This window comes from Tyto alba, unplaced genomic scaffold (genome assembly GCF_018691265.1).
Source record: "Tyto alba isolate M040663 unplaced genomic scaffold, T.alba_DEE_v4.0 Super-Scaffold_6, whole genome shotgun sequence".
In the NCBI taxonomy this organism is placed as follows: domain Eukaryota; kingdom Metazoa; phylum Chordata; class Aves; order Strigiformes; family Tytonidae; genus Tyto; species Tyto alba.
In genome coordinates this window covers 53,181,708-53,209,627 of record NW_024881327.1, presented here as the reverse complement: position 1 = coordinate 53,209,627, position 27,920 = coordinate 53,181,708, and the positions used below count along the sequence as shown (strand labels likewise).

Genomic DNA, 27,920 nt, shown 5'->3' with positions numbered 1-27,920 from the left:
AAGTAATCCCTTGCAGCATCCAGCCCAAGAACTGCTGCTGCTTAATGGTGAAAGGAGAAGCCTCCCCTGTGATAGCAAATCCAGGCTGGTTCAGTCTTAAGGGACTAAATTTACAAACCCTAAAAGCAACTCCCAGAGCAGGTTATCTTCACTTAAATCCAAACCCTTCCCTAGAAGCCTAAGTTGAACATGTCCTAGCAAATGTGTCTGAAGGGACATTCCCAGTGATGGAGGAAAGGTGGAGGCAGGGCAGTGTGAGTGATGGAGCAAGTCCAGTGTTAGTGATGACTTTTGGGACTAGTGCAGTGCCACCCACATGTCCCTGCCTATGTGTCGAGCAACACTGAATTATTTGGTTGTGTTCGTGGAGAAATTGTTCATCTGCTTTGTTATGAATCATGAAAACTAATTCAGATCAATCACAGATGCTCTCTACTACTTTTCACAGTAATGTGAGGAGCTTGGAGGCTATCCAAAGGAGGGTGGTTGTTTGGGTGTCTCTAGCAGTTGCTGCACGATGAGTGTTGAGTGCAGCTAAGGCGGGTGGGTTAAAACCCTGCATCAAAAGAAGCTCTTAGTGAAATATAACTTCTTGGCAAGTGTCTGATCTGGCCTGACCAAAGTGGTACAACAGTTGAGCAGCTGAGGATTTGCAGAGCTTGGATTTGGTGGGATTGTGCAGGGATGGGAGGAGCTCAGTCTCTTTTACTGTTCCCTTTGTATCTAATTTCCAAGTGCTTGGAGCAATAGGAAAGCAGGCTTGGATACTGTTGATGCTGAACCCTCAAATTTCAGGCCTGGGGCTCAGAGAAATGTTGAAGCTTGTAAACAAGCGTTTGCTCCTTTTTCCTGTTTGTAACTTTCCTGTCCCTTCCAAGTATTTAGTGAAGATGCAGCGCTGCTTGTGTGTGTGTGCTCAGCTGCTTCTTTCCTATGCTTTCCTCTGTGCCAGTAGTTACTTTAGCTGAGAGCTCTAAATCTCCACTTGTGCTGCCAGAATTGCCCCAAAGGCCAACTGAATTGAGTTTTAATGCCCAGAAAATAGGAAGCTGATGAAGCAGATGTGCACAATTATCTCAGCCTTCTGGAAAAGACATCAGGACACTTCTACCTGTAGGAACCTTGACCACAGTGTCATTCCACCGCAGTAGCAGTAATGCTGAGATGCTGTAGGATAGCAAAGACTCTTACTTGTTTAGACTTATCAGCCCTGAAGGGAGACTGGGGGGTAAAAATGCATGCTCAACGTGATTCAGCTCTGAATTGAGACCTGGAAAGTTGATCAAGTAAGACTGATCAGTCCTTCTGGTCAGGGACTGTATGCTGGTGCCTTCACAGGATCCTGCTGTGATTGGGGTGTTCAGTTGGTGTGTTTGTCTGCAACAACAGCTTCCACGAGTACCCTTCTCCATCATGTGTGCCTGGGGTCGTGGAAGCCAAGCAGCTTGCTCTTCAGATGGTGCCTAATGGGGGAAAACAGGGGTTTTACCTTCTAGAAGTGAAAGAAAATAGTTTTACAAGGTTTTTTCTGTTTTGTCGTTTTTTTTTTTTTTTTCCCCCCGTACTCAGAAAAGTACCAAAACTGCCACAGAAGTGGGCAGGACCTTTGCTACGATGTTTTCAGACATAACCTTTCGGCAGAAACTCCTAGAAACCAAAACTGAAGAGGAGTTCAAGGAAGCCTTAGTCCACCAACGCCACTTGTTGACAGTGGTGAATCAGAGGCCCTCGGCAATGAGTGATGGGCACAAGTCGCACAGTCCTAAGCCACTCAAGGTAAGGTTGGCCAACATCTGCTATGGTCCTGCTTCAGTAGTAGCCAAATGCATAAATACAGGGGGTTTGGGGTAAGGAGATAAAGCGCTGCTTCTGCTTGCATCCATTGGGCTTTCCTAGCAAGCTCTCAGCACTGAGTTTTCTACAAATGGCTGCTGTGTGCATGTCCACCTTCTTCAGCTCCTGTTGTAAATCTAAAAAAAAAAAAGAAAAAAAAAAAAAAAACAAACAAAAAAAACACAAAAACCAAACAAACAAACACAACAAAAAAAAAACAAAACAAACAAACAAAATAAAACCCAAACCACTTCAAAGAGGCAGGTGCTCAGGTGCTGAATGGATGCAGAGCGGTAGGGGGTCGAAATGGTTACAGGACTTTGATTCCAGATGCTTAGTCAAGGGTGGGATTAATGGATCACTGTGCATTGTTAGTCCAAGGTACTTAATCCTTACAGTCAGAAGCCTCTGAAGGACGCTTCTGCTTGTCTTTCCTGCAGCCAGAAGACTTCTTGGCCATCTCTGCACAGTAATTTCACTGAAGTTGCCTGTCAGTATTTGGCCTGACTTCTCACTGTTTGATCTGTAGCTCTGTAAAACGTTACTTGCTTTGGACTTTAAAGTTCGAGGGAAATGCTGTAACCCAGCTTTCTTTTCTGGAATTTCCTGTGTATTGGTCATCATTTTGCTTTTCCGTTTAGAAATTCATTCTTTAACCAGACAGCATACCTGAATAACAAACTGCCTTTTCTAGCTTGCTGTGTCTGTCCCTAAATTGCAAATAAACTTAAAGCTTGGGGTTACCTACAGTACAGAAGCTGGTTAACTTACCACTTTTTTTTTTTCTTCCTGGAATAGACTTAAGGGGTTTTGAGCTGCACATCTGGAAATGAGCAAAGCTCATGTTTTTCCTGCAGAATGTCCTTGCTTATAGGTAGTGCTTTGAACTTTCCTGTACCACATACCTGCTCTTAAGTTTGCAGAACAAGTCTTGAAACCCTCTTTAAGCCTAGGTCGTTCAGGGTGGTGGTATTCAGAGTAGTTGCAGTAATGTAATTTCAGTAAAATAGGCTTAACACTTTGGACTTGGTCTTTCAAAGGAGTTTTTGTTAGAGCAGTTGAAGTGTACGGCTCTGTCTTCTGCTAAAACTAGCCCTTCTTTAAATACCTGTAGAGGATTTCCTGCTCTGTGGTTTGGTGAGCAGGAGGGCTGGATGCAACACTGAGCTTGTAGGAGGTGTTGGCTCTGGGAAGTGGTGGCTCCTACCTGCATCACTGGGCAAGCAGCCTTGGCCAGGCAGGTTTTCGAGGGCTCTGAGCCAGTGCTGTAGATAGTGATGCTTGTTTCTTTAGCACTTGCTCTTGGCATTGACCGTTCTTGGTCTGGATTTGGTAAATTACTATTTTTAAAATGTTTTATCCTACAGTTCTCAGGAGATGCAACCTGTGTAGTAGTAACTCTTTCTCATGTCTCCTGGAAGAAGCTGTCCCCCACCCTGCCTTGTCAGCACAGGCCTTAAGAGCTGGGATGGAGATTGCTCTTCCTGGCAAGCCAAGATTTGCCTGGAGAAGCGAGGTTGATTTGAGATCATAGTCTGCATTCCTCAGTTCCTATGGGAGCCATCTCCAGCAGCATCTCCTCCCCCTCTGCCTGCCCTGTGCAATAGCCTTCTAGAAAGGAAGTGTTTAATGTGAGCACACACTCATGTGAGACCAGGTGTGTAATTTCAACCTGTGAGCCACCCCCAGTGAAATAAATACCCTAAGCCAGAGCCCCTGTACTATTACAAGTGAGCCCTCGGGAGAGGGCAGGAGGGTAAAGTCTCATGGTAGCATAAAAATATGTCTCCTGCTGCCCTTCCTCCCTTAGTCCTGCAGTGATGGGGGAGAAATGGGCCTCGAATGCTCTGTGTGAGTGGGATTTTTGCAAGTGCTCATTTTTACCTTTGCTAAAATTCTGAAGGGGGTATGACAGTTGCATACCATGCTGTGCCTATAGCACAGTCTGTTTGCTTTGGCTCATCTCAGAAGATTATTTAGGCAAGGCTACGTACTCAGTCATAATTAAGTTGACCTGAAATCCTCTTGTTTACTGAGGCATCTAACTGATTTTGCTCATGGAGAAGCCCCTAATGGTTGTAATGCTTTCTGGCTGTGATTTTGTGTCCATTTGATACCTGTGTGGATTTGCTGGGCTGGGCTATTGCTCAGCATCGGCAGGAGGGAGGATAGTGTGTGTCCCTGGTCTGTGTAAAGTAGTTGTGCGGCTCCCTAGTACTTTAGGGGGAGGACTGAGAAAGGGTCAGTGGTGGTGAATCAGGTATTTTCTGTTTGACTTTTTAACTGCTGTTAAGTGCTGGTATAGCCTCTCCCTCTAACCCAGACAAGTTGCTTATGGCAAGAGACTTGGAGGGATTTAGAAAATGGAAAGTGGAAAATGCATGAACGCCATTTAGGCATTTTGTGTATGCACGTATGTGCTCTGTTTGCTGTTCTGCCCTCCCTTGTGTATTAGGAGTGGCATGGACAAAGCACTGGAAGGACTTGAAGAGGAGAATAAGGAGACTGAAGGAGGATTTTGTTCTGGGAACCTGACCTGCAGTTCCTAAAGGCTAATTAAGCCTTGAGCTTTGTGTTAGTGGAGGATGCAGCTCTGGCCTCCTTGATAAGGCCACCTAGTATTAGGATGTTAAATCAAAAAGATGACGGGGCCATGAGAGGTGCCACCACAAATGGAAGTAGAAAGCTAATGGGTCAGCCAAACTTGACCCACTGAAGGAGAAAGAAGCAGGGAATGGCAGTCCAAGAAATTCTTGGCACTGGAGTGTATGAAGAAACAGACCAAAAGGGCAAGAATAAAGTGTCTGCACTGTCCTTTCCAAGATTTTTGGAAACCTCACAAGGTGCGAGCTCAGAAGATTGAAGGAGGCAAAAGCCAGACTGAAGCATGCCTGGAATAGAGTTAAACAATGAGGATGCATGGTGGATGGGTTGGGGGGTTAAAAGTAAAAGCAAAAAGGGCAGTAACCTCAAGTCGGTAAACTTGAGTTGCACTGAGGAGATAGAAGACCAAGTTGAGTATGAGGTTAGTAGAGTAGAGAGGAAAGAGGAGGATTAGCCATACAGAAGCAGTAGCTTTCCCCATATTTAGCCACTGATGAGGTTTAGCTTGACATCCCCATGCCTCATCCTAGGCTAAACTTGAAAACGGGCAAGAAATAAATGCATGAAGGAATTTGGGGTGTCTCAGACATAACCCATTGGCTCCCCCCTTCTCTCAAATTTGCCTCAACTTGCCTTGCAGGACAAGAAGTTGGGCGGTGCTTTTCTCTTCCGCACACTCACTCACTGCTGCCTACAAACAGGCACTGTGCATGAGTGCCCCTTCCCTCCCCACCCCATGCGCAGCCCCAGGCCAGCAGCAAGCATGTGGCTTCTTCCCCAGAAGATGAGATACCCCGAGCATCGTTTTCCCTGTACTCACTGCAGTGAGACAAGTAAACATATTAGTCATTAAAGCTATTGTGATTCTCTGGCTGACTCGTGCCTTCAGGAATGTCTTTCTGGGGGGGAAAAATTAAATTGCTTTTCAAGTGCATATGGCTTTGATGTCCAAATATGCCTCCAAATATGGTTTAAGCTCATAGCTTTTTTGGAAGCGCTTAAAATGCAGATGTTATGCTGGTGTCTGCTGTCTTTTCATCCTGATGGTTCAGGCTAGAGTTGAAACTGTCCTGAAGTATTACAGGTGTATTGGCAAAATGCTACAGAATTGACTGCAGTAGTTGAAATATGTCGTAGTCGCTGACAAAGGAGCTGGTCCTCTGAGGTATCTTTTGCGCCCTGTCCCCTAGTGCTACCTGTGCCCAGTGTATTCCTCCTACAGGAGATGTTTCCTTGTGTTTTATGGCTCTAATCTTCCAGGTGCTGCAAAACAGGCAAGTCCCATGAGAAAAGGCCAAGTTGTGTGTAGTCTGTTAAGTGAGCACTGTAGTGTCAAGTCCTGTCTAAAGCAGTAGTTTTTATCAGTTTCCACATAAACCAGCTGAAGTAAGATGTCCACGCTGTTTTGAGACAATCTGTTGGTGTAAATTTTGGATCTGTGATGTTCCCTGCCCCTACACTCCCTAGCAGAGGTTATGAGTCTTCTGTGTCTAGTTCTGCAACAAAAGTATGAAATGTTTTAGACAAGACAGCTGGGGTAATTAGCACTGTATAAAGGTGCATTTGATTTTTCAGAGTAGTATGGGTACTTTGAGTTGAGGATAACAGGAAAAAAATCTGACAGGTGCCTCATTTGCAAGTGTTGCCTACTCTGACGCTTTCCATGTGCTTTCTGTAAGGATGTAGTTGTGAGGATTGGGAGGCTCTAAGTCAATAGCAGCTGTCATCTTTCTGAAAAGCTCCTTGCTGCCTGTGGTGAGGATCCAAATGTATAAACAATCATGCTGCACCTTGCAGGCCCCCAAACCAGAAATAAAAGGGAATGTGTTGGGTTTTTGGAACACTTTCACAATGATCTTAATTTCTGCTCATTAAAAGACATCATGAATAGGTTATGTGAAGATATTCAAGCTTGTTCCCTTTTGGTGGGGTTTGAGGTGTAGACAGTCTTAGTTCCTGTACTACATCTATTTGAGCTCCCCCCTTCCCATGGTAATGCCAAGGAAGGGAGCACTTGCTGGGGATCCCCTTTCAGAGGCTTCATGTGGATTTGGGGGGAAGAGTGTTTTTTTTTGTGGTGGCATCTAAAAAAGTTGGCTAGAGGGATAGGAGAGGCATCTCTGAGTTGATGTTTAACCCCAGGGTACCCAATTTTGCTAATACTTGTCTAATGCCGCTGTTGGCCAGGGTGTTTTCAGCAGGTCACGCTGTATATCCGCTCCCTCACCTGCAAAGCAGAGATGCAGATATAAATGGGAGGTAGGAAAAGGGAAGGAAGGGAGGAAAATAGGGAGATCTGGGGGATTTTCTCTTTTACAATGCTTTTAAGGATATAAATTGAGATGCAAAGAGTTTATTTTTATTATCATTACAAAATCTGATTTGAATGCCCTATTCAAAATGACCAGTTTTGCTCCTATCAGTATTGAATAAGGAGGTTAATCTCTTTAACAATACACGAGTCTTTAAACTGACACAGCACTTCCTTCCTTTCTTTAGTTGCATGAGTTTCTCAATGTTGGCAAGGGGATTTCTGATGACATTGCACGAAGATTTCCAGTGTACGCTTTGGACTTCACTGACGGTACGTTGGCCAATGTTTATGAAAGCATTGGCTTGATTTTGAATTTTTGTGATGTGATGTCCTGTTTACAGTGTGCATTGAATGTGTTCTTTGATACGTGTAATGGCGCTCTCATTTCTTATTTAAAAGAATATTTTGTCAAAAGCCTGCGAATAGGCAGCGTGGCACACTATACAGGAGAATCTGGCAGCGTTCCCTTAATGAAGATGCTAGCTGTACGTAGATGAGGATTTTAATTTTTATTAAGCAGTGAGGTGATTACACGGATTGATTATTGTCGTGTGTAGACAGATCAACTCATTGCAACCTAATTAGTCAGCACTGGCCTAATAGGTCCTTTCTGCTCTCTTTGCAAGCCAGCATCAATAGCAATTATGGGGATGCTGTGGGAGCTGAGAATGCTTAAACAAAATCTGAGCTGCAGTAACTTCAGCTCGGTGCTTTTAAAAACAGGATATAGCTTGTCTGCTCTAGCCAGATCACAGAAGCAGCAATAAAGTGTTTATATTGAGCCTCAGGTTTCGGGCTTTATATAGCTCCCACAGTGGCCCTGTTGGTTTTAAGAGTCACTTTCTCCCTTTTCACTTTCAAACCTTCAGAGATTCTGTGAAAAGTCTCCAGGGCAAACCATGATTTCGGAGCCTCAGCCTGACATCAAAACATGTTCAGTTTCTTACAGCTTACTGGGGAGTTGGTTAATATATTCAAGTATCAAACCCAGACAGTTTGCATACAATGAAGATGTAGACAGGGAGAATCTTGGGGCTCTATCAAGCCACCTTTCTGCTGGTACATCCTCGTTAGCTCAAGCCACAGTGTCCCAGCCTTCCCCTCTGCTGAGAGCTATCTCTGTTGGAGTTAGCATAAGAAAATAAGATGCATACCTGAGCCCTGTTTTGCAGTCAAGTACTCTAGTGCAAAGCCACCTTCCACAGCAAGTTAAGCTTGAGAGCAAGCACGGGCAGGGTTATGGATGTCTGTCCAGAACTACATTTCAACAGGGATGGTCGCCACCAGCTGAGGAATGTAGTAATCAGCTCTTGGCTGCTCGGCTGAAGGAGATGCCGTTGTCTGGGGGAGTTGCCTAGTAGTTACTTCCCACAAAGGTCCTGTTTTGTTGACTAGGAATGCTTCCTCCACCACAGTGTGTTTTGCAGTTAGTCGCATCCATTCTGCTGGGAAGAATAAAATGGGATGAGCTGCTGGCACTTTCCACAGTGGTTGAGTGCTGGATGCTTCCTCCAGGTGATTTTTAACTGCTGGGTTGAAACTATTTTCAGGAGGCTTGGGCTGATAGGAGGGCAGGCTTTGAAGTCAAGCTAATGCTGTATTCTCTGGGGATTTGAGGGTGTGTTGAGGAGGAAGGGGGACAAGAAATTATTTTCAGGGTAGCAGCGAGGAGGTTTTGATAAAATAAAGATTTCTTTGTACCTGCATCGTTGACACCACATCTGGACTGTGGACTTAAACTTCTAATCTGGACACCCCTGGAGTGGGTTCAGGACACTTCATCTCTATGGCTGTTGCTTTGTAGGGCTGTCAAAGTCTAATTCTTCGTTATAAATGGATGTTGAAGCACTTCAGAAGGGAAATACTGCAGAAGCACCTTGGGGAGACCCAGGTGCATCTCAAGGCAGCGCAGTGTCTGCTGTGGCTGTCTGTGTCCTGAGCACAGCAGGTTCACAGCCTCATACGATTGGTCCGGCAGCTAACTGGCTGTCAGCAGATTTGGAAATCCATTTCAGGGTCCATGTTCTGGCTCTTCATGCATCCAAATTAATCTATGCATGCTGCCTCTCTGCCCTGGGGGTGTCAGCTATAGCCAAGGCTGCAAGCTTTCCGTGAACTGACTTAAACAAGGTGCTGGGATTGACTAGCTTGAAAGAATCGTTCCCTTGGATGCATCTGTTGTGAGTGATGAAATACTGTCATAGCAAGAATCCAGCATTACAGATATTCCAGAAAAATGGTTTTGGTATAAGATGCAAGTATATGTTAAAATATCAGTGCATTGTACAATTTCTGAAGAGTGGAAGGTGCAGAAACAAGCCAAGTGAAGCTCAAGAACTACTGCAGCTCAAATGTGAAGTACTCATCTTAGGAGCATTTATGCTCTTTCAAATAGCATATGGAAAAAGAGGATTTTTTTAAAAACCTATATATATTAGTATGTGCCATTTCTTCCCAGAAACCAGAAGTTAGGATGAATTCTTTAAGGATCTACATGGAATGAAAACCAGATGGAGCATAAAGTATCTGCCACAAACCACCAAGACTGAAGGTGATCAGGAATGTGAAATTCCTGGACCATCTCAAAGCAGCAGTGTACCAGAACGTTGGGGATTTGAGCTATCCAAGTATCTGTGCTCCAGACAACCACACGTGCATCATCAGAGAGCTCTGAATTACAAAGATGCCTTTTTTGAATGGTTGGAGTCTCTAAATCCTCATCTGAGAAGCATCCTGGGGTTTTGGTTAGACAGATAAACTGATAAAGGGCGGGGTGATAAATAATAAGGCTTTTGTAGCGCCAGCAAATATTTTGTTAGTTGGACTTCTGTGGGGTTGGTCATCTTCACACACTGCACAAAGCTGGCCATTAAATTATCCCTAACCATCATGATTTGGGAGAGGAAAGAAAGGAATCATCTTACATTTTTTTCTCTTTTCCTCCAGATTAGGAAGTTGTCAACTTTAGTTCTGCTTTAGATAGTGAAGTCTTGCATTTTACTGAACACGCAAGGATCAAGGAAGATTTTTCTCAACTTTTGGTCCAGGACTTTAGTGATATGGATGGCTCTCTAATAGGTGTCTTCAAGCAGGAGCATCTGAAGATAAACAATTGGTTTACGCAGAGCCTAAGAACACCTGTAATTTTCCTTTTAAATTAGGAGTAACACTATTTGGCATGTAGTCTCTTCCTAATGACTACAAACTTTATGTGATTCTGCTTTCTTAAAAAAAAGTTTGTATAGCACTTCATCCTGATCTTGTCAATTAGGCTCAAAACACATGAGTATCAATATTACTACTCTTTAAGACTCAAATTGTAGGAGCTTCCTCGGGTGGGTTGTTTTGGTTTGTTTTTTTTTTTTATATTGAGGCTCGTTTGAATGGAGGGAATTTCGTCTAGACTTGACTACAAGTTTCCTGAATCCCCTTAAAGTTGCTACTTTTATTCTTCAGTGTGTCTCTTCTGATACAACATGGAGGAATAACTATTTAGCAATGTAGTGCCTGGAGTGCACAGGGGGAAAGTTGAGGTGCCTCAGATTTTTTTGGTGAGTTTTGCTGTGTTCATCCATATCCCTTCACCTCTTAGAGAGGAGGGTGAAGAGAAGAGAGGAGAGCTGAGATGTGTTGTTTCCCCCTGTTTTCCTGGACCGGTGTCCCTGGCACATGGCTGTGGTGGGTGGATAGTTCAGCTGGGGGTGTGGATTCCTCCCTGTCCTTGGTCCTGCAGAGGATCCCTGACCAGCTCCTGAGAGTAAGATGAGCACATCTGTTGGCAGCATCCTCGGGACATGGTGGTTGTGTTTTGCAGGAGGGAGATCTCCAAAGCTCCCTGTAATGCAGGCATGCTGTAAAGGAAGGCTTGAAGGCACTGGAAAAATGGGATTTGAAAGGGAAGTTTTGTCTTGCTGCTTGTCTAAGATAGCACAGAGCTTAAACCTGATAAAATGTCGACTGTGGATTCACTGTGGCATATGCCAGATCTTCGTTGATGTTCCCACCTAGTTGCACTGGCCACTTTGGCAAGATTGCATTCTTGAGGGAGAAGGAAAAATAAAAGGATTGCAGTTTAGCTTTTTCCTTTCTCATCAGTGTCTCTGCTGCCCTAGGGTAGGCAATGGGGTTAGCCCCTGCATCGCTCTGCAGCCATTCATTCCTAAATATCACCTGGGTGTAAAAGTTCAACGGGCTCTTGAAGACTGACATGTTGGATGCTTTGGGGCATCATGATCTGGGTTGCTTTTGAAGTCTCTCTGTCCATGGTGGATAAGAATGTATTAAAGATGCATAAAAGCATCTCTTTTTTTGGTCTGTGGATGCTTCCTTCCAAGAGACTAACACCTCATGGGAAATGGGCTCAAAGAAACAAAGGAAGAAGGGAAAACTCCAAGCCCTTGATTTGTTTCTTCATACTTCTCTAGTCCGAGCATGTGCTTGGCTTTTCTCCTCCAAAATCAGTAAGAGTGGATTTCCCTTTTTCCATTTAAGTTCTTAGTCTCACTTGTACTGTGATTTACTCTTCACAGGACTTCAGGGAAGATTCATCTTCTGTTCACCTTCAGAAAATTGGGCAGAGTCCAGCAGCTACTTACATAAGTGAAAGCCCAGCTCGAGGGCGTTAGCAGAAGTTTGTATTGCTTTGAGTTTTTATGACTCAAAACCTATGAACAGATTTTCTTACTGGGTGTTTTTGCCATTGAAAGGTGATTTTTTTTTTTTTTTTTTTTTTTTTTTTTTTTCAAATCAGGGCTTTAATAGACATATCCTTGCTGCTGTACTGCAGATCAGTATAATTAAACTTGTTTTGCATTGGACATCTCAGAGAATTGGGAAATAACATTAATAGTCAAACATTTCATAGAACGTCCATCTGTCTCCATTTTGATTCAGTAAATGTACAATTAGTAGATTTAAGAAGCTTTAATCCCGAGTCTCTGGGTCTCTTGGTCATTAACTTATTGATTCAGAATACCAGGCAAAGTGAGGCCAGCAATGCTGTGATTTTTCTCTGAAACACCAACCTTGTCTCTTAAAAACTACAACATTTCAGAAATTCAAGCAAGTAAAATAGAACTGTCATGTTGATGAACATATTTGCTTCCTATTTCAATGTGTAGATGTACCTTAATTTCAAGGGATTGCTTCTGTAATAGTCAGCTACGCAAATTTCACAGCTGGACTGAGAGTTGATTTTTCTGCTACACATGTACATCGTGCAGTTGGAGTGACACATTTTTCAGTGGCTTTATGAGCCTGCTGCAGATGAAATGCCATCATAATGCAGCCCACCTTCTTTTAAATGAAGTAATGCCACTCTCAGGGTTGTAAATAGACCCTGAAAATATTTAGCCAGCTGTTGACTTTAAAAAGGCAAAAGTAAATTATGGTTCACACTGGATTTTAATGCTTGTCTCGGGTGAATCTATACAAGGGGGCAGTATTTGCTCCTGATTTGAACTGCAATTAAAGAGTGATTAATCATACTTGTGAAAGAGTACGTTTAATTTGATGTAGTTATTGTCTCCATTATGAAGTGAATTTTGCTGCCCACCAGACGGGATTCTTTGCTCCATGGATCTCATATGGCTGATTATGGACTAAAGAAAATACTGTTTTGTAGTGGAAGACTTGGACCTAGCCATGATGTGTGGCATAAACACCTCCCTGATCAGCAAGGACTCCTGCTGCTTGCTTTGCAAGGATTGAAGCTGAAACTAAAAGCCATACGTCAGCTTTTTTGATGCTCTTTGAGTCTTCTTCCTTCCTTCTGCTGTCTCGTACTATAGTTTATTTACCTGAAAGGTTTTATTAGAAAGGGCCTCATTACTTACATAGCTTTCTCTGCTCAGTCAGTGAGCCTTTTTTTTAAGTTGCGTCTCTGGTCCCAGTTGTCTGTCTCTTTATGAATTATTTCAAAGCTTTCAGGCATTGCCTCTGACCTTTCATGCTGTAAAGATTCCTTTGTCCAAAAACAGGTATTCTGGAGTGGTGCAGAGTCCTCTGAATGTGGATGTGACCATTTCTACTTACAAAACTACCACTCAGTCCACTGTTTGCCCCACCAAGTCTTCCCTTTTCTCTAAAAGTCTTGGGCACTTGGGAGTGGGAGGGGGAGCCCACAGCTGTTGGACTCAAGATCACATGAGAAAACTTAATCTGCAAGAAGTGAATTTCAGTCCCTTTGGTTGCCAAGAGTGGTCAGGAATGTGGTCTGTGGTTTCTGAATCTTCAGAATAAATTTGAAAGGAATCTGCCTCGAAACAGCTGGTCCTATGACTCCTGGAAGGTCAGGCTCATACTTGCATGCTTGAGATGTCTCTTGTCAAGTTTCAGCCCCTGCCCTTTTTTTTGAGGATGCCGAGCATCAGAAGTCCTACTTATGTCTGTTCCTCTCGCGTCTGAATAAGAACCATCACAAGGTGTCCCTTATTCATGCAGATGCCTGTTCATTACACATCATTTTTGCCTTTTTTTTTTTGTTTGTTTGTTTATCCTCCTGTCCTTATCTCTGCACTACAACTGGTAGAGAAAACAGATAAAGTCTCCAAGTCATTGAGTGAGATGTTTTTTCTTTCTCATTCCAGTGATAGTTAGTCTGTTGTGGCAATGTCCAAATTTTCTCCATGTTGCACCAACAACCTCTTCATACGAAGCCCTTACTTCTCTGATTCAAATCATTGGTTTGTAGCTCCCTCAGCGAGGAACTAATGCCAACAAAGGCTTAGGTGGGCGTTTGGGAGCTTAGGGGCAGATGCCTGTGTGGGAATTCAATGCTCAGGAGGCCTCCAGGAAGGAGAATTGGGCAACTCCAAGCTTGTTTAAGTATCTCACCGGGAGCATTGTCAAGGATGGTGGCACAAACAGGTTGAAGGCTGTTTCAAGGTTTTGTGTGAAAAGGCCCCCTCGGGTGCATCCTTTCTGAAGAGGCTGTTCTGTGGAAAAACTTACGTTCTTCTCGAGCAGTATCAGCTGTTGTCGTCTCTTATCCTTTCTCTTGTGTGATGTGAGCTCACTGGGGATGGACATCAGCCTGAAAACAGGAAAGGGAAGCTACTTCAGAGGCCCTTAAATTCATATTCTGACACTTTAATTCTCTTTCTGGCTGCTTTTGTTTTGGCCTGGTGTGTTTTTTCCGATGGAGATGAGAGGGGGTGAGTGGATGGAAAAGAAGCAAGCCGTTCTTTCAGAAGGGCTTTTTTTAAAGCAAAACTCTCAATGTACGCATTCCTGACCTCTTGTGCTATTTGTTTTTGTAAGTCTGCTAGTACTAATTGGCTCAGCACAGCATGTTATTGATTCAAGCCTAGAACCTCAGATTTCTGTCTAGAGAAAAATGAAGTGCTTCATGTTTTCCTGCCCAAAGCACCATGAGTTGTGAAGACAACGATCATCATGAAGCTCTTTAGGAATATAGTCCAGAACACTGATAAAGTTGGTGTTAAAAAGGCAGGTGTTGGGGTTTATAAACCCTGAACTTATGGTTTCTGCTTTGATCTTTTTCCAAGCCTTTGGGGATAGCAAAACTGAACAAAAGGTTTCCAGCATTTCCTGTTTTGACAATGCCAGAAATGTCTGTTGAAGCAGTCTGGTGCCATGTTGGTGCTGCTTCTTCTGGTCCCAGATCATGGTTGTGCAAAATCACATGTTGAAGACCTACCTATAGGTTTATGATTAAAGTGTGGACTGAATTTCTACTTCTGCCTTTCAACATGAAAAGAACTAATGGTACATATGGCTGAGTTGAGTAGGGTTTCAGTGCTTTACGAATGGGCGGTACCAACATAACTTTTGTTATGGTTTACACTAGGTGTTATTGGAAGCAACAGAGCTATAGGAAAATACATCACAACTATGATCTTCCTGTATTTTGCCTGCCTCCTTCCATCCATTGCATTTGGGTCACTCAATGATGAAAACACCCGAGGAGCCATTGGTAAGTTTATCTGTTTTGTGCATCAATTATAGTATTCCGTGTATTCAAACTGGGTAGCTCTGGTCACAGAAAGTTTTGATATTTTTTATTTACTGAAAGAAAACCACTGAAGGTTTTTCTAATTGGTAGGTTCATGACTTTCTCAGAAAACTAGAAAAATTGAACAGTGCTTTGGATAGTAATATCTAACTTGGACACATACAGGTATATGCTACTCTCTTTTTAAATGATGCTCACTTTAATCCTGTAGTTATCTGCACATTTTTCCTAGTACAAGTTTCTGTGCTTTTGATCTGAGTTTGATAACCAATATCCAAACCACTGGTATAGCAGATGATGTTTTTGCTTTTGCTCTGTCCCAGTTGTGGCCCTGAAGTAGTTCGTACTGCTGTTACAGTTCATAGGAGTCTTAGTTGAAATCTTGTCCTGAAGGCCTCCACAAATACTGGTTATATTTTTATAGCTGTTTAAAATAAAAATTAAGAACAAAACAAAGCACAACAACAAAAAACAAAACAAAAGACAACAAAAAAAAAAAAAAAAACAAAACCAAGCAAAAACCCCCACCAAACTTTAATAGTTCAACACCTGGAAACCTGATGGCTTCCTCTAAATTATTGGTACAAGTTTTCTGGCAAAGAGTCACTTCTTTCACAGTGTCTCACCTCTATATACCCTCTAAGCATTGCTCTTACTCACTTATGGTTGGCTTATGCTCTGTGAATGCTCCTTGGTCAGGGACGTGTTGATTAAAAACTCTGTTTCCATCCTTCCTAATTATTCATAGATGTGCAGAAGACAATCGTTGGCCAGTGTATTGGAGGGCTGCTTTACGCTCTCTTTTCGGGGCAACCTCTAGTTGTACTCCTAACTACAGCTCCTTTAGCACTCTACATCAATGGTAAGTCTGTCAAACTTGTACATTGAGACTGATGTGATTGCCACTGGTGTAATGGGACTTTGTACAAGAACCTTGCAATCCTGTTAGAGCTTTAGTTACATTTACTTAATAAATCAATACGAAAGAGCTGCTTCTGGTGCTGAGGGAGAGGGGAGGAATTTGATTCGGGTTTAGTTAAAGCTGGTTTCTAAAGGAATCATCTGGCAGAGAAAAAAACATTTTGTGAGAATAAGTGTTTTCTGCTTCAAGGAGGAAATCTTTTTCATCTGATGGATCGTATTTTTCTCATGTGGCTGCATTAAACCAACTTGATAAGAGCCTGAGACGGGATATTTTTTGTTGGTTGGCATTTTTTTTTTTTTTAATTTTTTATTCTTGGTCTGTTAAGGTGTGAGCAGTAGCTTTATAATTACATCTGCAAGTTGATATTACTGAGCCAGAGATGTAAAGGAACAAACTCAATATCTATAGGAACAACTAGATGGTCTATGACTAGTTTGAAAGGTTTAAGATGTGAAGTTTTATCCACAGTGCAGTGAGTGAATAAACATGGTGCAAAATCATGTATGAGATCCTTTGCTCAACAGCATCCTAAAATGTCAGCAAGAGCACATTCCAAGGGCTGCCTTCTGTGGCCTTGATCCCTAGGAGAGATGATTTGAGCAGTGTGGGAGAATATTCTTCCAAGTGCTTCTCGCCATTTCTAGTGAAGGAAAGATACGGGGACGGGGAGAACAGTTTGTTGATCCAGTGTTCATCCAGGAGTGTAAGAACAGGGCTTTAATGGTGTCTGCCATAAGTGCGTTGTGAAGCCTTGAAACTGATTCTTTTGGACATCAAGCAGATGAGAATCGCAGGGCAGTGATGACAAAAGTTTAATCTGACACGCAAATGCCTCATTTTTTGCAGTCATTCGAGGAATCTGTGATGACTACAATTTGGATTTCAGTGCTTTCTATGCCTGGATTGGACTGTGGAACAGCTTTTTCCTTGTGATGTACTCCCTCTTTAATTTCAGTCTTCTGATGAAGCTCTTTAAAAGGTAGCTATTTTCAAGAAGTCATATTTTGATCTGATTATTCAGCAAATGGAAAAATTATACATTCCACAAGCTCCTTAATTACAAACTTGCTGCAAAATGTATTTTGCGAGATGAGGCTAGTATCATATCAGCTTATTGTTCTAGCTTGAAAGAAGCTTTTAAAGATTCACTGGGTTTGTTTCCTGAGTTGGAGTCTAACGAAACTCGGTATATTTTCATGTAAATGCATGAATATGCTGATTTTCCTTTGACTGGAGTTGAATGCAGGCTCTGCTAATGGCTATATTAATTCCTGGGATTTTTCCACAGGTCAACAGAAGAAATAATTGCACTTTTTATATCCATCACATTTGTGCTTGATGCTTTCAAAGGTATTATTAAAGGTAAGTGTTCCAACGTTTTTCAGTGCAGATCTCTGCTTTGCTTCCTTGTCAAAGGGAAATACAGAGCTGCAAATATGTATGATGTTTGCTTGTTCCATGTTAATTCAGGGTTTTCAGGAAAAAAAAAAAAAAAGTGTGATTGAAGCAGCCCCGTGTCAGCAGTTTACCTGGATGTGCAGAATTTCTATCAGCTCTGATTTCAGTTAGCCAAGAGAGAATTAGTGTCTCGTCTTAACAAATGGAGAAACCATGTTAATGTTGCTGTGAAAGTATTCCTGATACTAGTCTCTTTGGTCCTGGCAAACAAAAAAAAAAAGGTCCAACTTAAATGCAGTGCATCTAGACCTCTTTCCTTGCCACATTATTAAATACTACATGGAGAGGAGTTTGAAGATGGGCTGAGATTGCCCATTCTTACATGAGCTCTGAGATCCTTTTTCAGTGGCACCATAAGGACTGCAGTGCTTTCCTGCGTGCTCCTAAAGCTATTCAGCCCCTTCCAGTCACTTGGTCCCCGTTTCTGGCTTAGTTCTAGGTGAGTATCCGTGAGCAGCCTTAGGGTTTCACAAATTTCTCTAGCCCCTCTCTTCCTCCTGATCGGGTCTGGCAGGAGGTATTTGTGAAGATGAAAGTTGTTAGGAGAAATGTCATGTGAATGGCAACCTTTCTGTTCATCCCAGTGATGAGTTGGCCAAGTCTGCATTCCTTGTTTTTTATGACGTACTGTCCAACAGCCTCAAGTTTGGGCTATCCTTTGAAATTCTTCAGGACATACCTAAGCACACTGAGCACATCCCTTGTTTTCAGGATTCTCAGGCTTGGCTCATTATGGTATCTTGCATGCAGGAGAACACCTTCGAAGAGCAGTTTTGACACTGCAAAGCAATTTGAAGCGAGATACTTCCTCGCTTCATTGGGAATCCTTAATTTGGCTCCTTGAGCATATGCTTTGATTGTGCAATCACAGGAGTGTGTTTTTCCTCTTCAGAACACCTGCATCTTTCAAATATCCTGTTTAGACAAAGCTTAGTGAAGGAGAAGCTGTTTGGGGATAATTTGCTTTCTCCTTGCTCACTGTGTAGCTGTGAGCTTTGCTTGATGTGTTGCTGTTAGTGCCCTGGTCTGGAGGTGTGGGACAGTCTCCCTGTGGCACTAAGGGGCTCATCAACAGAACATTGAAGTGCTCTGTAAAAGTTAGTGAATGCAAATTCTCATGATGCTGCTGTAGCAAAGAGCTCATTTCCCACAACAGAGGAGTGGGGTGCAGGTTAAACGTACAGAAAGCATCCATTGATCTCAGCTGCCAGGCTTTCAGGAATATGCTAGTAGTACCTCAGAGTTTTGCAGTGGGGACAGGAGAGGATCCTGATAATTAATTAGCATCATTAGTGTAATTCTCCCTTGTATTTGGGAAGGGCTGAATTTATAGGAACAACGGCAATAAAATCAAACCAACACTCCACTCATTCGCCAGCTCACGTTGACTTCAGCTGCATCTGGGAGCGTTCAGTGCCTCAACAGATGGGACCCCAGGTCCAGCCACCTTCACAAGATGCAGGAGGACACTGATGCTGGCAGGCACAGGCTTTGTCCTCAACCCTCTCAGTGCTCATATTTAAACACGACACCCGTACAGCTCACAGCTGCATGCTCATCTGTCTTTTTCCACTCCTGTTTTGTAGCAGGAGGTGATGGTCGCTGCTGCCATCTCCCCCTCCCAACTCAAAACTTTGAGCAGCTAGGTAGGAGGAGAAAGCTGGTATCTTCTCCGTGCTGTTAAACGTGTCCTGGTAATGGCTAGCCAGCTGACAGCAACTTTGGGCTCCCTGCATGCCAGGGCACATGCTGATCTTGCTCAGATATGTTTTCCTCAGCCTTGATTTTTCGCGAGGTACTCGTACAATGTGCAGGAAAGAAGGGGGGAGGGATGTGATGCAGCACAGAGGAATCGCGCCACGTGGGTTCAGGCTATCCTGGTGACACTTTGTTTTTGCCATGTCGCCCAGCCACCAAAGCTGTGTTTGTTTGATCTTGACATCTGCACTCTGCAGGAAACGGCGGTGAGCCGGCTGGAGCAAACAAAGCGGGTTAATGTTGTTGGAGGGAACTTGAGCGCGCGCTAGGTTTGCGAATGGCTCTGTTTCAGCGAGGACACCACCTGCTTTGCTGCTGTCTGATTTGGGGCAACAAGACTCACTTTGCTCTGTTGTTAAAAACAAGCTATAAATCTGCAGGAATCAGATACTTTATAGCAAGCCTGCCATGCGGGATGAAGGCCTCCACTAGCCATTTTAGCATGTTCTCCTTTCTTTAATTAAAATACAAAGAGTAAAGTCAATGTTTCTTCCCTGTATCCAGGATTAAGTGGAGCAATTCTACCTGATTTTGAGGTGGCTGTAAATGGAATTTCAGCCTGAGAGGTAGGGTAGAGAGATGCAGTCAGGCTGAATGCAAGGCACCAAAGATGTGCTCGGCACCAAAGATGTGCTCAGCCCCAAATGTATTATTGCAATATAGCCAAGTGTGGGAAATTGAGAAAATCCATAAGACCACCAAAAAACTAACTTTTTTTTTTTGTTCCAGTCCAAATCTAAATACGGAGGCATGCAAATACATTCTGCATAGTTGCTGGGTTATGTGTGCTGTCAGTTTAGAATATGCTCAGTAATTTTGTGTGTCTTTAAGACTAACACTTAGGATCAGCTGAGATGAACAGGCTTTTAGCCCTGGCCAGCTGCTAATCCCCAGGAAATACTGCCATAATCGCTTTCGTTATGACGAAAGTGTCCTTTAATGTTTAGAACCACAAACTGCAAATCCTCCAACAGCCTGCTCTGTGCCTGGTCACAGCAGTGCTGCGTGCCTCAGTTTACCTGTTTGCAAAGCAGATGTGGGTGTCCTGCCTGGGCTGGACACAGCTGCGAGGATGGAGGGAGGAAATGACAGCAGAGCCTCTTCCATGGCACGCGATGCAGAAATACCCAGTGCCAACGGAGGTCGTAATGAAATTTTCTCCTTACTGGAGGAACCTTTCTTGTGCTTTAAAAGTGTAACGGTCTCCTCATTTCTGGCTGCTGCTGAGATCAAATTGAAAGGTTAAATCTTGAACTGTAAACCTTCTATGATCTTTAAGTTTATATACAGAAGTATTGAATGTAAAGTAACTGGTCTTTCTTCTTGTGACCTACATGCCCTGTTGACCCCATCCGCTTGTCAAATGCCTGGACTCCTTTTAAAACATAAAAGTGGTACGAGAAAGATTATTACTGCTGTTAAAATGACAGCATGGCTAAACATGAGGCATCTTACATTGGAGCGAGCTCCAAACCAGCAGTAACACAAATGGTGCTTTGGCCAAATACGAGGTGGTTGCGAATACCAGTTGGGCTTTGGGGAGAGTGTTTAAAGTTTGTTTTGCTTGTTTTCAAATATTTAGAATTACAGTTTGTTTTGCCTGTTTTCCCTGTAGCTGCTGCAGATGGAAAAGCTTAGGTGCTTGAGGTTTTCAGAAACTTGATTATTGCTTGGGTGTGGGGAGAAATGTTGCGAGGAGCATTATAGCCTAAATTCGATTGTTGTATTTTTGTCTAAAGAGGATGGTCTTGCCCTAAACTTTTGACTTTCCTTATGCAAAGCTTGAAGAGATATTTTCACTAGAGCAAAGAAAGGTACAGGGACTGCAGAGCTCTGACGTGGTGGCTTTCATTCTCCTGTATCTTCCCATTGGTATGGGGGAGAGCGAGGGCTGCCTGCTGCCACCTGATCACAAAACATGGGAGTACCAAGGCTGCAAAGCCCAACTCCCATCTTCTGGTTTTACTTGCTCCTTGTGGCACCTCAGGCCAAAGAGGTGAAATTATCCCAGAACAACATCTGTATGCTTGGAGCCACCCGATGCCGTAGAAATGGGAACACAGCTGTCTAAATGCTCAAGAGCAAGAGTGCATTTACAACTGTTACCTACACAAATGCCTCTGAGCTAAGCTAATACATTTACGGACAGTTCCAGAGACATTACTGGGAGTTTCGCTTGTACAGGTTTACTGCAGGTGCTCTGTTTAACTCTCTTTCAATTTGCAGTGTAAATTTAAATGTTCTGCCAGGTTTTGCATGTCATCAACACTTATCTTTAAAATCTGGACCAGCCTTGGAGGAAAAGTAATTAATGAACATTTTGTAGTCTGCTTAAGGATCTGTGCAGCCTGGCTGCTCTTAATTTTTTCAGAAATCCTGATGGAATTTGTTTACCAGGCTGCTGAACGTAGGTATTTATATACATATATGTTTGTTTTTTCTTTTTTAAAGCAGTGATTCCAGTGCTAGGAATCACATAAATATATAGCACTGGAAGTCCTTACAATTCAAACTGTTGCTTTAGATGAACTTAACTTTTACCTGTTAAAATAACAATAAATTTGTAAAGCGCTGGCTTCATAAGAGAAGCAACTCTCCTGATTTCTACTCATTGGTTTGAGGGGTAGAGCTATAAACCTGGTGAAGCATAACGTTAATACTGCATGATCAAGCAAGAAAGAATCACTTTATTTTACTTGCTTTGATTGTCACAAACCTATCCTAATGCTTGCCTGTTGGTTGTTTGTACAGTTTTTAAGAAATATTACTACCATGGGCGCACAGGAGACAGTTACTTGGAAAAAGCACGAGCTGATGCTATTCCAAGCCTCGGCATCAATACCACCTTCTTGATGAATTCATCAGTGAGCAGATCCATGTCCCTAGAGAATCAAACAGGCACGCATGATGTGCATTATGGACGTGAAACTGCCGTCCTTAGTCTCATGTTGATGTTGGGTACCCTTTGGCTGGGTCATACGCTCTATCAGTTTAAGAAAAGGTGAGTTGCTTCAGCCTGAGAGCTCAGACTACTGATTATTTCATATTATCTGTGAGGAGTGGCTAATGGCTTAGATCTTAATTTTGTCACCCAGAAAAATCAGGTGGAACTCTTCCATTAGGAGTGGTGGAAGCCAAAGCCACAGATGAACTTGGCTGGCCACCTGGAAAATGTTAGCAGCAGAACAAAATGTTCAGTCACTGGACGATGCCCTTCCGTATTTGGTTTGGCGTCACAAGTGACTTTTTAGAAAGCTTTGGGTGAACCATGTATTTCCTGTTGGAACTCCTGTAACTCCCCCCAAATCGGCATTGAACCGTTTTGGTGGGCAAAAATCCCTGGTGGTACTGGAAAGTCTACTGGGAATGTACCTTCAGTGTGCTCTTGGGGGTCAAATGCCCAGCTCCAGTTTGGGTTGCACTCACATTGCCCTTAAAACTCTTCATTTGAAATTATTGAGTGAGCAGTAAAACTAAAGTGGATTGGTGCTTGGAGGACATTTTTATAGCTTGCATCTTAGTTTCTTGTTTCTTTATGGATTTTGCTTATGCATTCATCAACCTTCAAAGGCTATAGATTCCAGAGGATTTAAGGCTGAATTAAAGACTAATTCTCCAAGTATCTCTTTAGAATTGCAAGATTGGACTGAATTTTCACTTGTTAAAGCATTAATGCTATCTGAACTGAACGATTGTCCCTACAGCATGGTGTTGATGGAATTTTTTTGTCTTTAAATTCCAGCCCATATTTGCACGCGAGAGTACGTGAAATTCTGTCCGACTGTGCCTTACCGATTTCAGTTCTGACTTTCTCTGTTGTGGGTTCCTATATCTTCAAGGAAATTGAAAGTAAGTTATGTTTTTATTCTCTGGAATACTGGCCTGTGTGGAAGAGAGAGATGAAATCCTAGGAAGGTTTTGCTAAAAAGTAGCAAAGTTCTTCCATATAATTTCACAAATACTGCATGTACCTCCCACCACCTACCCTAAGAGCTCAAATTTCCTCAATATTATATTTAATTCATTCAAAACCCTAATCAAACAAGGCTAAGTGAAGTTTTTTCTCTAGACAAATGATTCCAGTGTGTCGTTTAATGTCAACGTAATTTAAAGTATGTATCTCTTACAGTAAAGAGGATCAACAATTTCTGGCAGAGAACAAAGGGCAGAGTAATTAGCAGGCAGGAAGGGTTGTTGCCAGCCATGCAGACGTAGAGTTGATGATCCCAGTCTGTCCTCTTTGTCTCCAGTTTACGTTTTCCTCATTTAGGTGAAATGGTGCAGAGCATCTGGGCAGTTCTAAGTTACACAAGGAAATCTAAAAATGAGACACCATTCATTGGCCAACTAGATCAGCTTTTCCATATCAGGAAGTGATAATGGGGACAGGAATTGCATTGTCCTGTGGTGACGTGAGCGAGTGATGTGAGGAAATGTATGGAAACAAATAAGAAACGGCTTTTTTTTCTGTGATGGCCATTCCATCCAGTTGGATTGTAAAATGTTGTGTGGCCATGTGTGATTTATCCCTAGTCATGGATTTATTCCAATGGCAGTAAAGGGACATTTTATACTAAAATGCCTTGCACAGCTTGTTGAATATGAGGAAGTTTTAAACTGCCTCTGTCAGTTGATTAACTGAGCAGGAGGAGTATACTGCTAGTTAGAAATAAGGTTTTCTAATCTAAAAATGCCTTGCATCTGTGAAAAACAAGTTTCCCTGTTTTGTTTTGCTCAAATCTATGTAATGCCTCACTAGAACTAGCAGTAATCTGTCAAATCAGGATAGCAGCCAAGTTCTGAGAGGATGGAGGAAAAAAATAAGCTAAAACAGCCAGATGAGGCCATCTTCTATGGCCTTCTGGCTCCCACATGCCAGAGCATCACGCCTGGTTTGCTGCGTTGGTTCCCAATAGTTCACGGTGTGGGTAAAACATTACTTGAGTCCATGTGGATGGTTGGACAAGGCGGCGCCTCCTAACATCATTGCCTTCCTCTTTCCAGTGTCCAAATTTAACTACAACCCATCTGAGAGCTTGTTCGTGCTGGCCCCAGTCCAGTCCCTCTCCATTGGGTCAGTGATGAGCGCCATGGGGCTGGGGTTCCTCCTGTCGATGCTCTTCTTCATAGAGCAGAACATTGTGGCCTCGCTCACAAACGCCCCAGAGAACAGGTAATACTTTTTTGGTACTCTTCTTCCTCTGTGGAGGGACATCCTCTAGTCTCTTCCCAGCACTGCTTGTCTGAATATCAGAGAATATATTCAGGACGTGTGTTTCAGAACTTCTGTTGTCACAGATGAAAGTAAGTCTACTGCCTAACTCCTCACCTTCCCCCGAACACAATATTGTGACAGAGTCGAAAACAAAAGCATCAATGAGCTCACTCACCTCCGCCTGTTTTTATTTTGCCCAAGTGTGGATGTTACATAGATATTTTGTACGGTTTGAGGTCTGTGGATGTACCTCCAGATACCTAAGGAGTGTCTGACGCGTGATGATATTTGTACTGCTTTTGCAGTACAGAGACTTTTTTGAAAATGAAGTCCATGACCTGCATAAATGTCATAGCATGATGTGCTGCAGTTAAGCATCAGAAAAGTGTTTGGAGCTGTTAGTCTCCAACTGAAAAGGTGGAAATGGAGTAAAACAGTATGCTCAGTGTCTGATAGATCTGATTTATGTGCAAACTTGAGTCGAGATGCTGTGCTATTAAATTATTCCCTCTGATGTTTTTGTGCCAACAACAATTGGATATGATACCAAGAATGAACGTGTATGACTTTTTTCCAGGGAAACCACCACGTCTCAGAGGATTTTTTGCTAATGTAATACGTGGGAGGGTTCTCTCCCTGCATAACATACATTTAGCATTCTCCATGTTGTAGCTGGAGTGACACTGGATTAGGGGAGAGAAGACAAGCTCAAACTGTTATGCTAATTTGCTTTTTCTTTGACCACTTGATTTTTCCTCTTATCTTAAAGGAATATAATAGTGTGTTGCATAAATCTGTAATGTCAGTGCGTCATCTCTTTCCTAATATAAGTTTCTTCTAAACTTTTAGTGTTTTCCACTAGAGTGTCTTTAAGGGATGATAGGCGAGTTCTTGATTTGGAGTGCTTCATAATGTCTTTCATAATGCCGTGTTACAGGGCTGAGCTTATGCTGATCAGGTATCAGGCCGTGGATTTCTAAGAGATGGGGAAAACTAGGACTTGACACCTTCTGTTTGTGCTACCATCACAGGATAAAAATACCATCATCTATACCAGCCAAATGGAGAATGTACTGCTTGGTGTCTTACCAAATATAGGGATTTGATTTCCTCATGTAGAAAAAAACAAAACAAAACAAAACAAACAAAAAAAAAAAAAAAAACAAAAAAAAAAAAAACAGGGAAAAGATGGTACTTGCCTGGAAGTACACTGATGTGCTTTGGTGAAGAATAATCACAGCAAGTTTATGGGATGGTCCAAAGAATACTGGGTGGTTGGGCAGTGTGAAGATAACCTAGGATAAGGCATCTAGACCTCTGGATGTGTGCTGACCTAGACAAGCTCAGCAGAGCCCACCCAGTGGTCAGAGCAGGTGTATGTCACACACAGTGCTGCACGACTGCTGAGACCAGTGTCCCAGGGGGACTAAAATGGTGCTGCTGTTAGGTGTATGACCTTGGTACATAGAAAGCCCTCTGAAAAGGGCAGAGAGGATGATCGGACAGTAACCCTGGGGATGCTGGAGATGCCTTTGCTCTGAGAGAGCAGCACGCGAGCAGGGGCTGTGCTTTCAAAGTGTGAGCTAACACGGGAAGTGTGTTTACGATCCCACCCTTCCTGCCAGCACCTTCCAGCTTCAGAGGCATTGCAATGTAGACATCTACCTGACCTAGTCACCCCGTAGCCTCCTCAGTCAATGGAGGGGAGCACTTCCAGTGACAGGAGTCTTTTTGTTCCAAAACTGAACAACCCCACCCAAGATTTCTGCTACCCAAACAGTGGCGTCTGCAGTTCTGAGATGGATATTAGGCATAGATCTTCACATGCTGGGTCGTATCTGCTACCTCTGTGTGCCTCGTGTCCTGGAACATCTGCGATGGCTCCAAGTCTCTGCTTCAGTGTTGAACAGAGTTTGCTTGGGTGGCGTTAAGACACCTAAATAGTGCTCCCCCTCCAGTTGATGGTACCCGGAGAGCAATTCAACAGATGCTTTGTGTCGTGTCAGGGTGACAACTGCTGTCTGCTCTGATGCCCAGGCAGAGACGCAGCTACAGACCTTTAAGTTCCATATCAAAGTCTGCAAGCTGAATCCTTTCCCAGTCTTTTTCTAAACATTATTCATACTATCTGAGCCACTGGTACCAGATGGGTATATTCAGGAAGGGGGCAGACCTTGCAGAAAACGGCAAGGTTAAACTAGGTGTGTGAGTTCAGCGTTAGCAGGTGCTCTCTGTGTAGTCCCTGAGAAGTGAATGTGAAGTAGTCGGCTTCCTTGGTGAGGGCTGCCAGTTTCCCCCTCCCCTAACAAACAAAACAGGAAAGCTATCTTGCATTCACCAAAGTTAGGAGCAGATCTGCTTGGTTGACTACTAAAGAGGAGCTGAAGCTTAATGAATTCATGTCCCATTTTCTTATCATGCAGTAGCAATTACATAATTAGGGGATTACTGCAGCATACTGAGCACATGTTCTGCTCATGGGGAAGGAGGGGGATCGGGGTTAAAAACAAGACGGGTAGAAAACTTCAGTGGCAGTAGTTTGGTAACCTGTGTCCAGTTTTCTAACCACCCCTCATGTGGACTCTGCTAGCAGACATACATGTATATTTTGAGTGGACTCTGCAATAAACGTAGTGGCAAAAAGCTGATGAAATTTTCATGGGCTGTTATTTTAGTGGGTTGTCTTTCTGCTCAGTGTTGTTTTTTCCAGGAGATGACTGCTTTGGGAGCAAACTATCAGGTTTCATTACCTTTCACATTCGTGTAACACGGACTGTAAATCAGGAGTATGAAATCGCTCTGTACATGGAAGTGCACTTCAGTGTTCAGCATTCGAGCTCAGGTTCAGCAAGAGCAGCCTTTTACAGTTTGCACTGGCTGTAACTGCTGTCAATAAAAACCTCGTTTCAGGTTGGTGAAGGGAACAGCTTATCACTGGGACCTCCTCCTCGTTGCGCTGATTAACACGGGGCTATCAGTCTTCGGCCTCCCCTGGATCCATGCTGCCTTCCCTCATTCCCCAATGCACGTCCGCGCCCTGGCCTGTGTGGAGGAGAGAGTTGAAAATGGACACATCTATGAGACGTAAGTAGGAACCACGGATCTGTCTTGGATCTCTTTGGTTTCATTTGTGGTTTCCTAATCCTTTTGGTACTGTGGGTTACATGGTTGGGGAGTTAGCTGTCGTCTTGAAAACCTGGAAGAAATGAAGGTGGAGGGAAGATGCACCAAATGAAGCCACCTGAGCCAACACGGTCCCGTGACCTGGCTTCATCCCCCTTCACCAAAGCTCTTGTTTTAGGACAGCCAAAAATTAATGCTCTTGTCGGTGGCTGGTGGCGGCCTGCAGGGATTCCACCCGCTCCGGCGCAAATCGTTCCCTGGAAGAGTCAGCCAAGGCTTTTTCAGGTTTATCCTTGTGAGAATTGAAGAGATGCTTTGGCCAGATCTTTCCAGATGTCTTCACCAGAAAAAATCCAGTCTGATTCATTGCCTGAAACCTGTCTGGTGGTTATTACGAAGGGTAGGAAAAATGCAGCATTATTTCAGAGCTCCCCTAGCATCTTCTGCCACGTTTTGAGAAGGCGAGGTGCTTATTAAGTTTCCTTGGTTTTAAGCAAAAGCAATTGTGAAGCCATGCCCGGGTCATGGCTTCTAACTGAAGACCAGCTTTTTTGCTGTTCTGAGTTGTCCAACACACTCTTAGCAGAGAGCTATTTAAAAAAAAAAAAAAAAAAAAAAAAAAAAATTAAAAACTTAATTTCTCATGAAACCTCCTCCAGAATAGAGATTATCTGGTCTGTTTGATCTCAGCATGTTACAGTTGAGTGCTTTTACC

The 27,920-nt window shown here is 43.1% G+C and overlaps 1 protein-coding gene across 5 annotated transcripts in view; it reads left to right on the top strand.

Moving 5' to 3' along the window:
* SLC4A11 (solute carrier family 4 member 11) overlaps positions 1–27,920 on the top strand; it is a 98,087-nt gene that overhangs the window by 56,803 nt on the left and 13,364 nt on the right. For all 5 annotated transcript variants that reach the window (XM_033007063.2, XM_033007061.2, XM_033007062.2 and 2 more), the window contains 10 exons: positions 1,570–1,776; positions 6,937–7,021; positions 14,562–14,687; positions 15,475–15,588; positions 16,498–16,630; positions 16,940–17,013; positions 21,619–21,868; positions 22,610–22,716; positions 23,872–24,040; positions 26,993–27,166. In XM_033007063.2, coding sequence (XP_032862954.1) covers positions 1,570–1,776; positions 6,937–7,021; positions 14,562–14,687; positions 15,475–15,588; positions 16,498–16,630; positions 16,940–17,013; positions 21,619–21,868; positions 22,610–22,716; positions 23,872–24,040; positions 26,993–27,166 — 1,439 coding nt within the window. The remainder of the gene's footprint in view (positions 1–1,569; positions 1,777–6,936; positions 7,022–14,561; positions 14,688–15,474; positions 15,589–16,497; positions 16,631–16,939; positions 17,014–21,618; positions 21,869–22,609; positions 22,717–23,871; positions 24,041–26,992; positions 27,167–27,920) is intronic.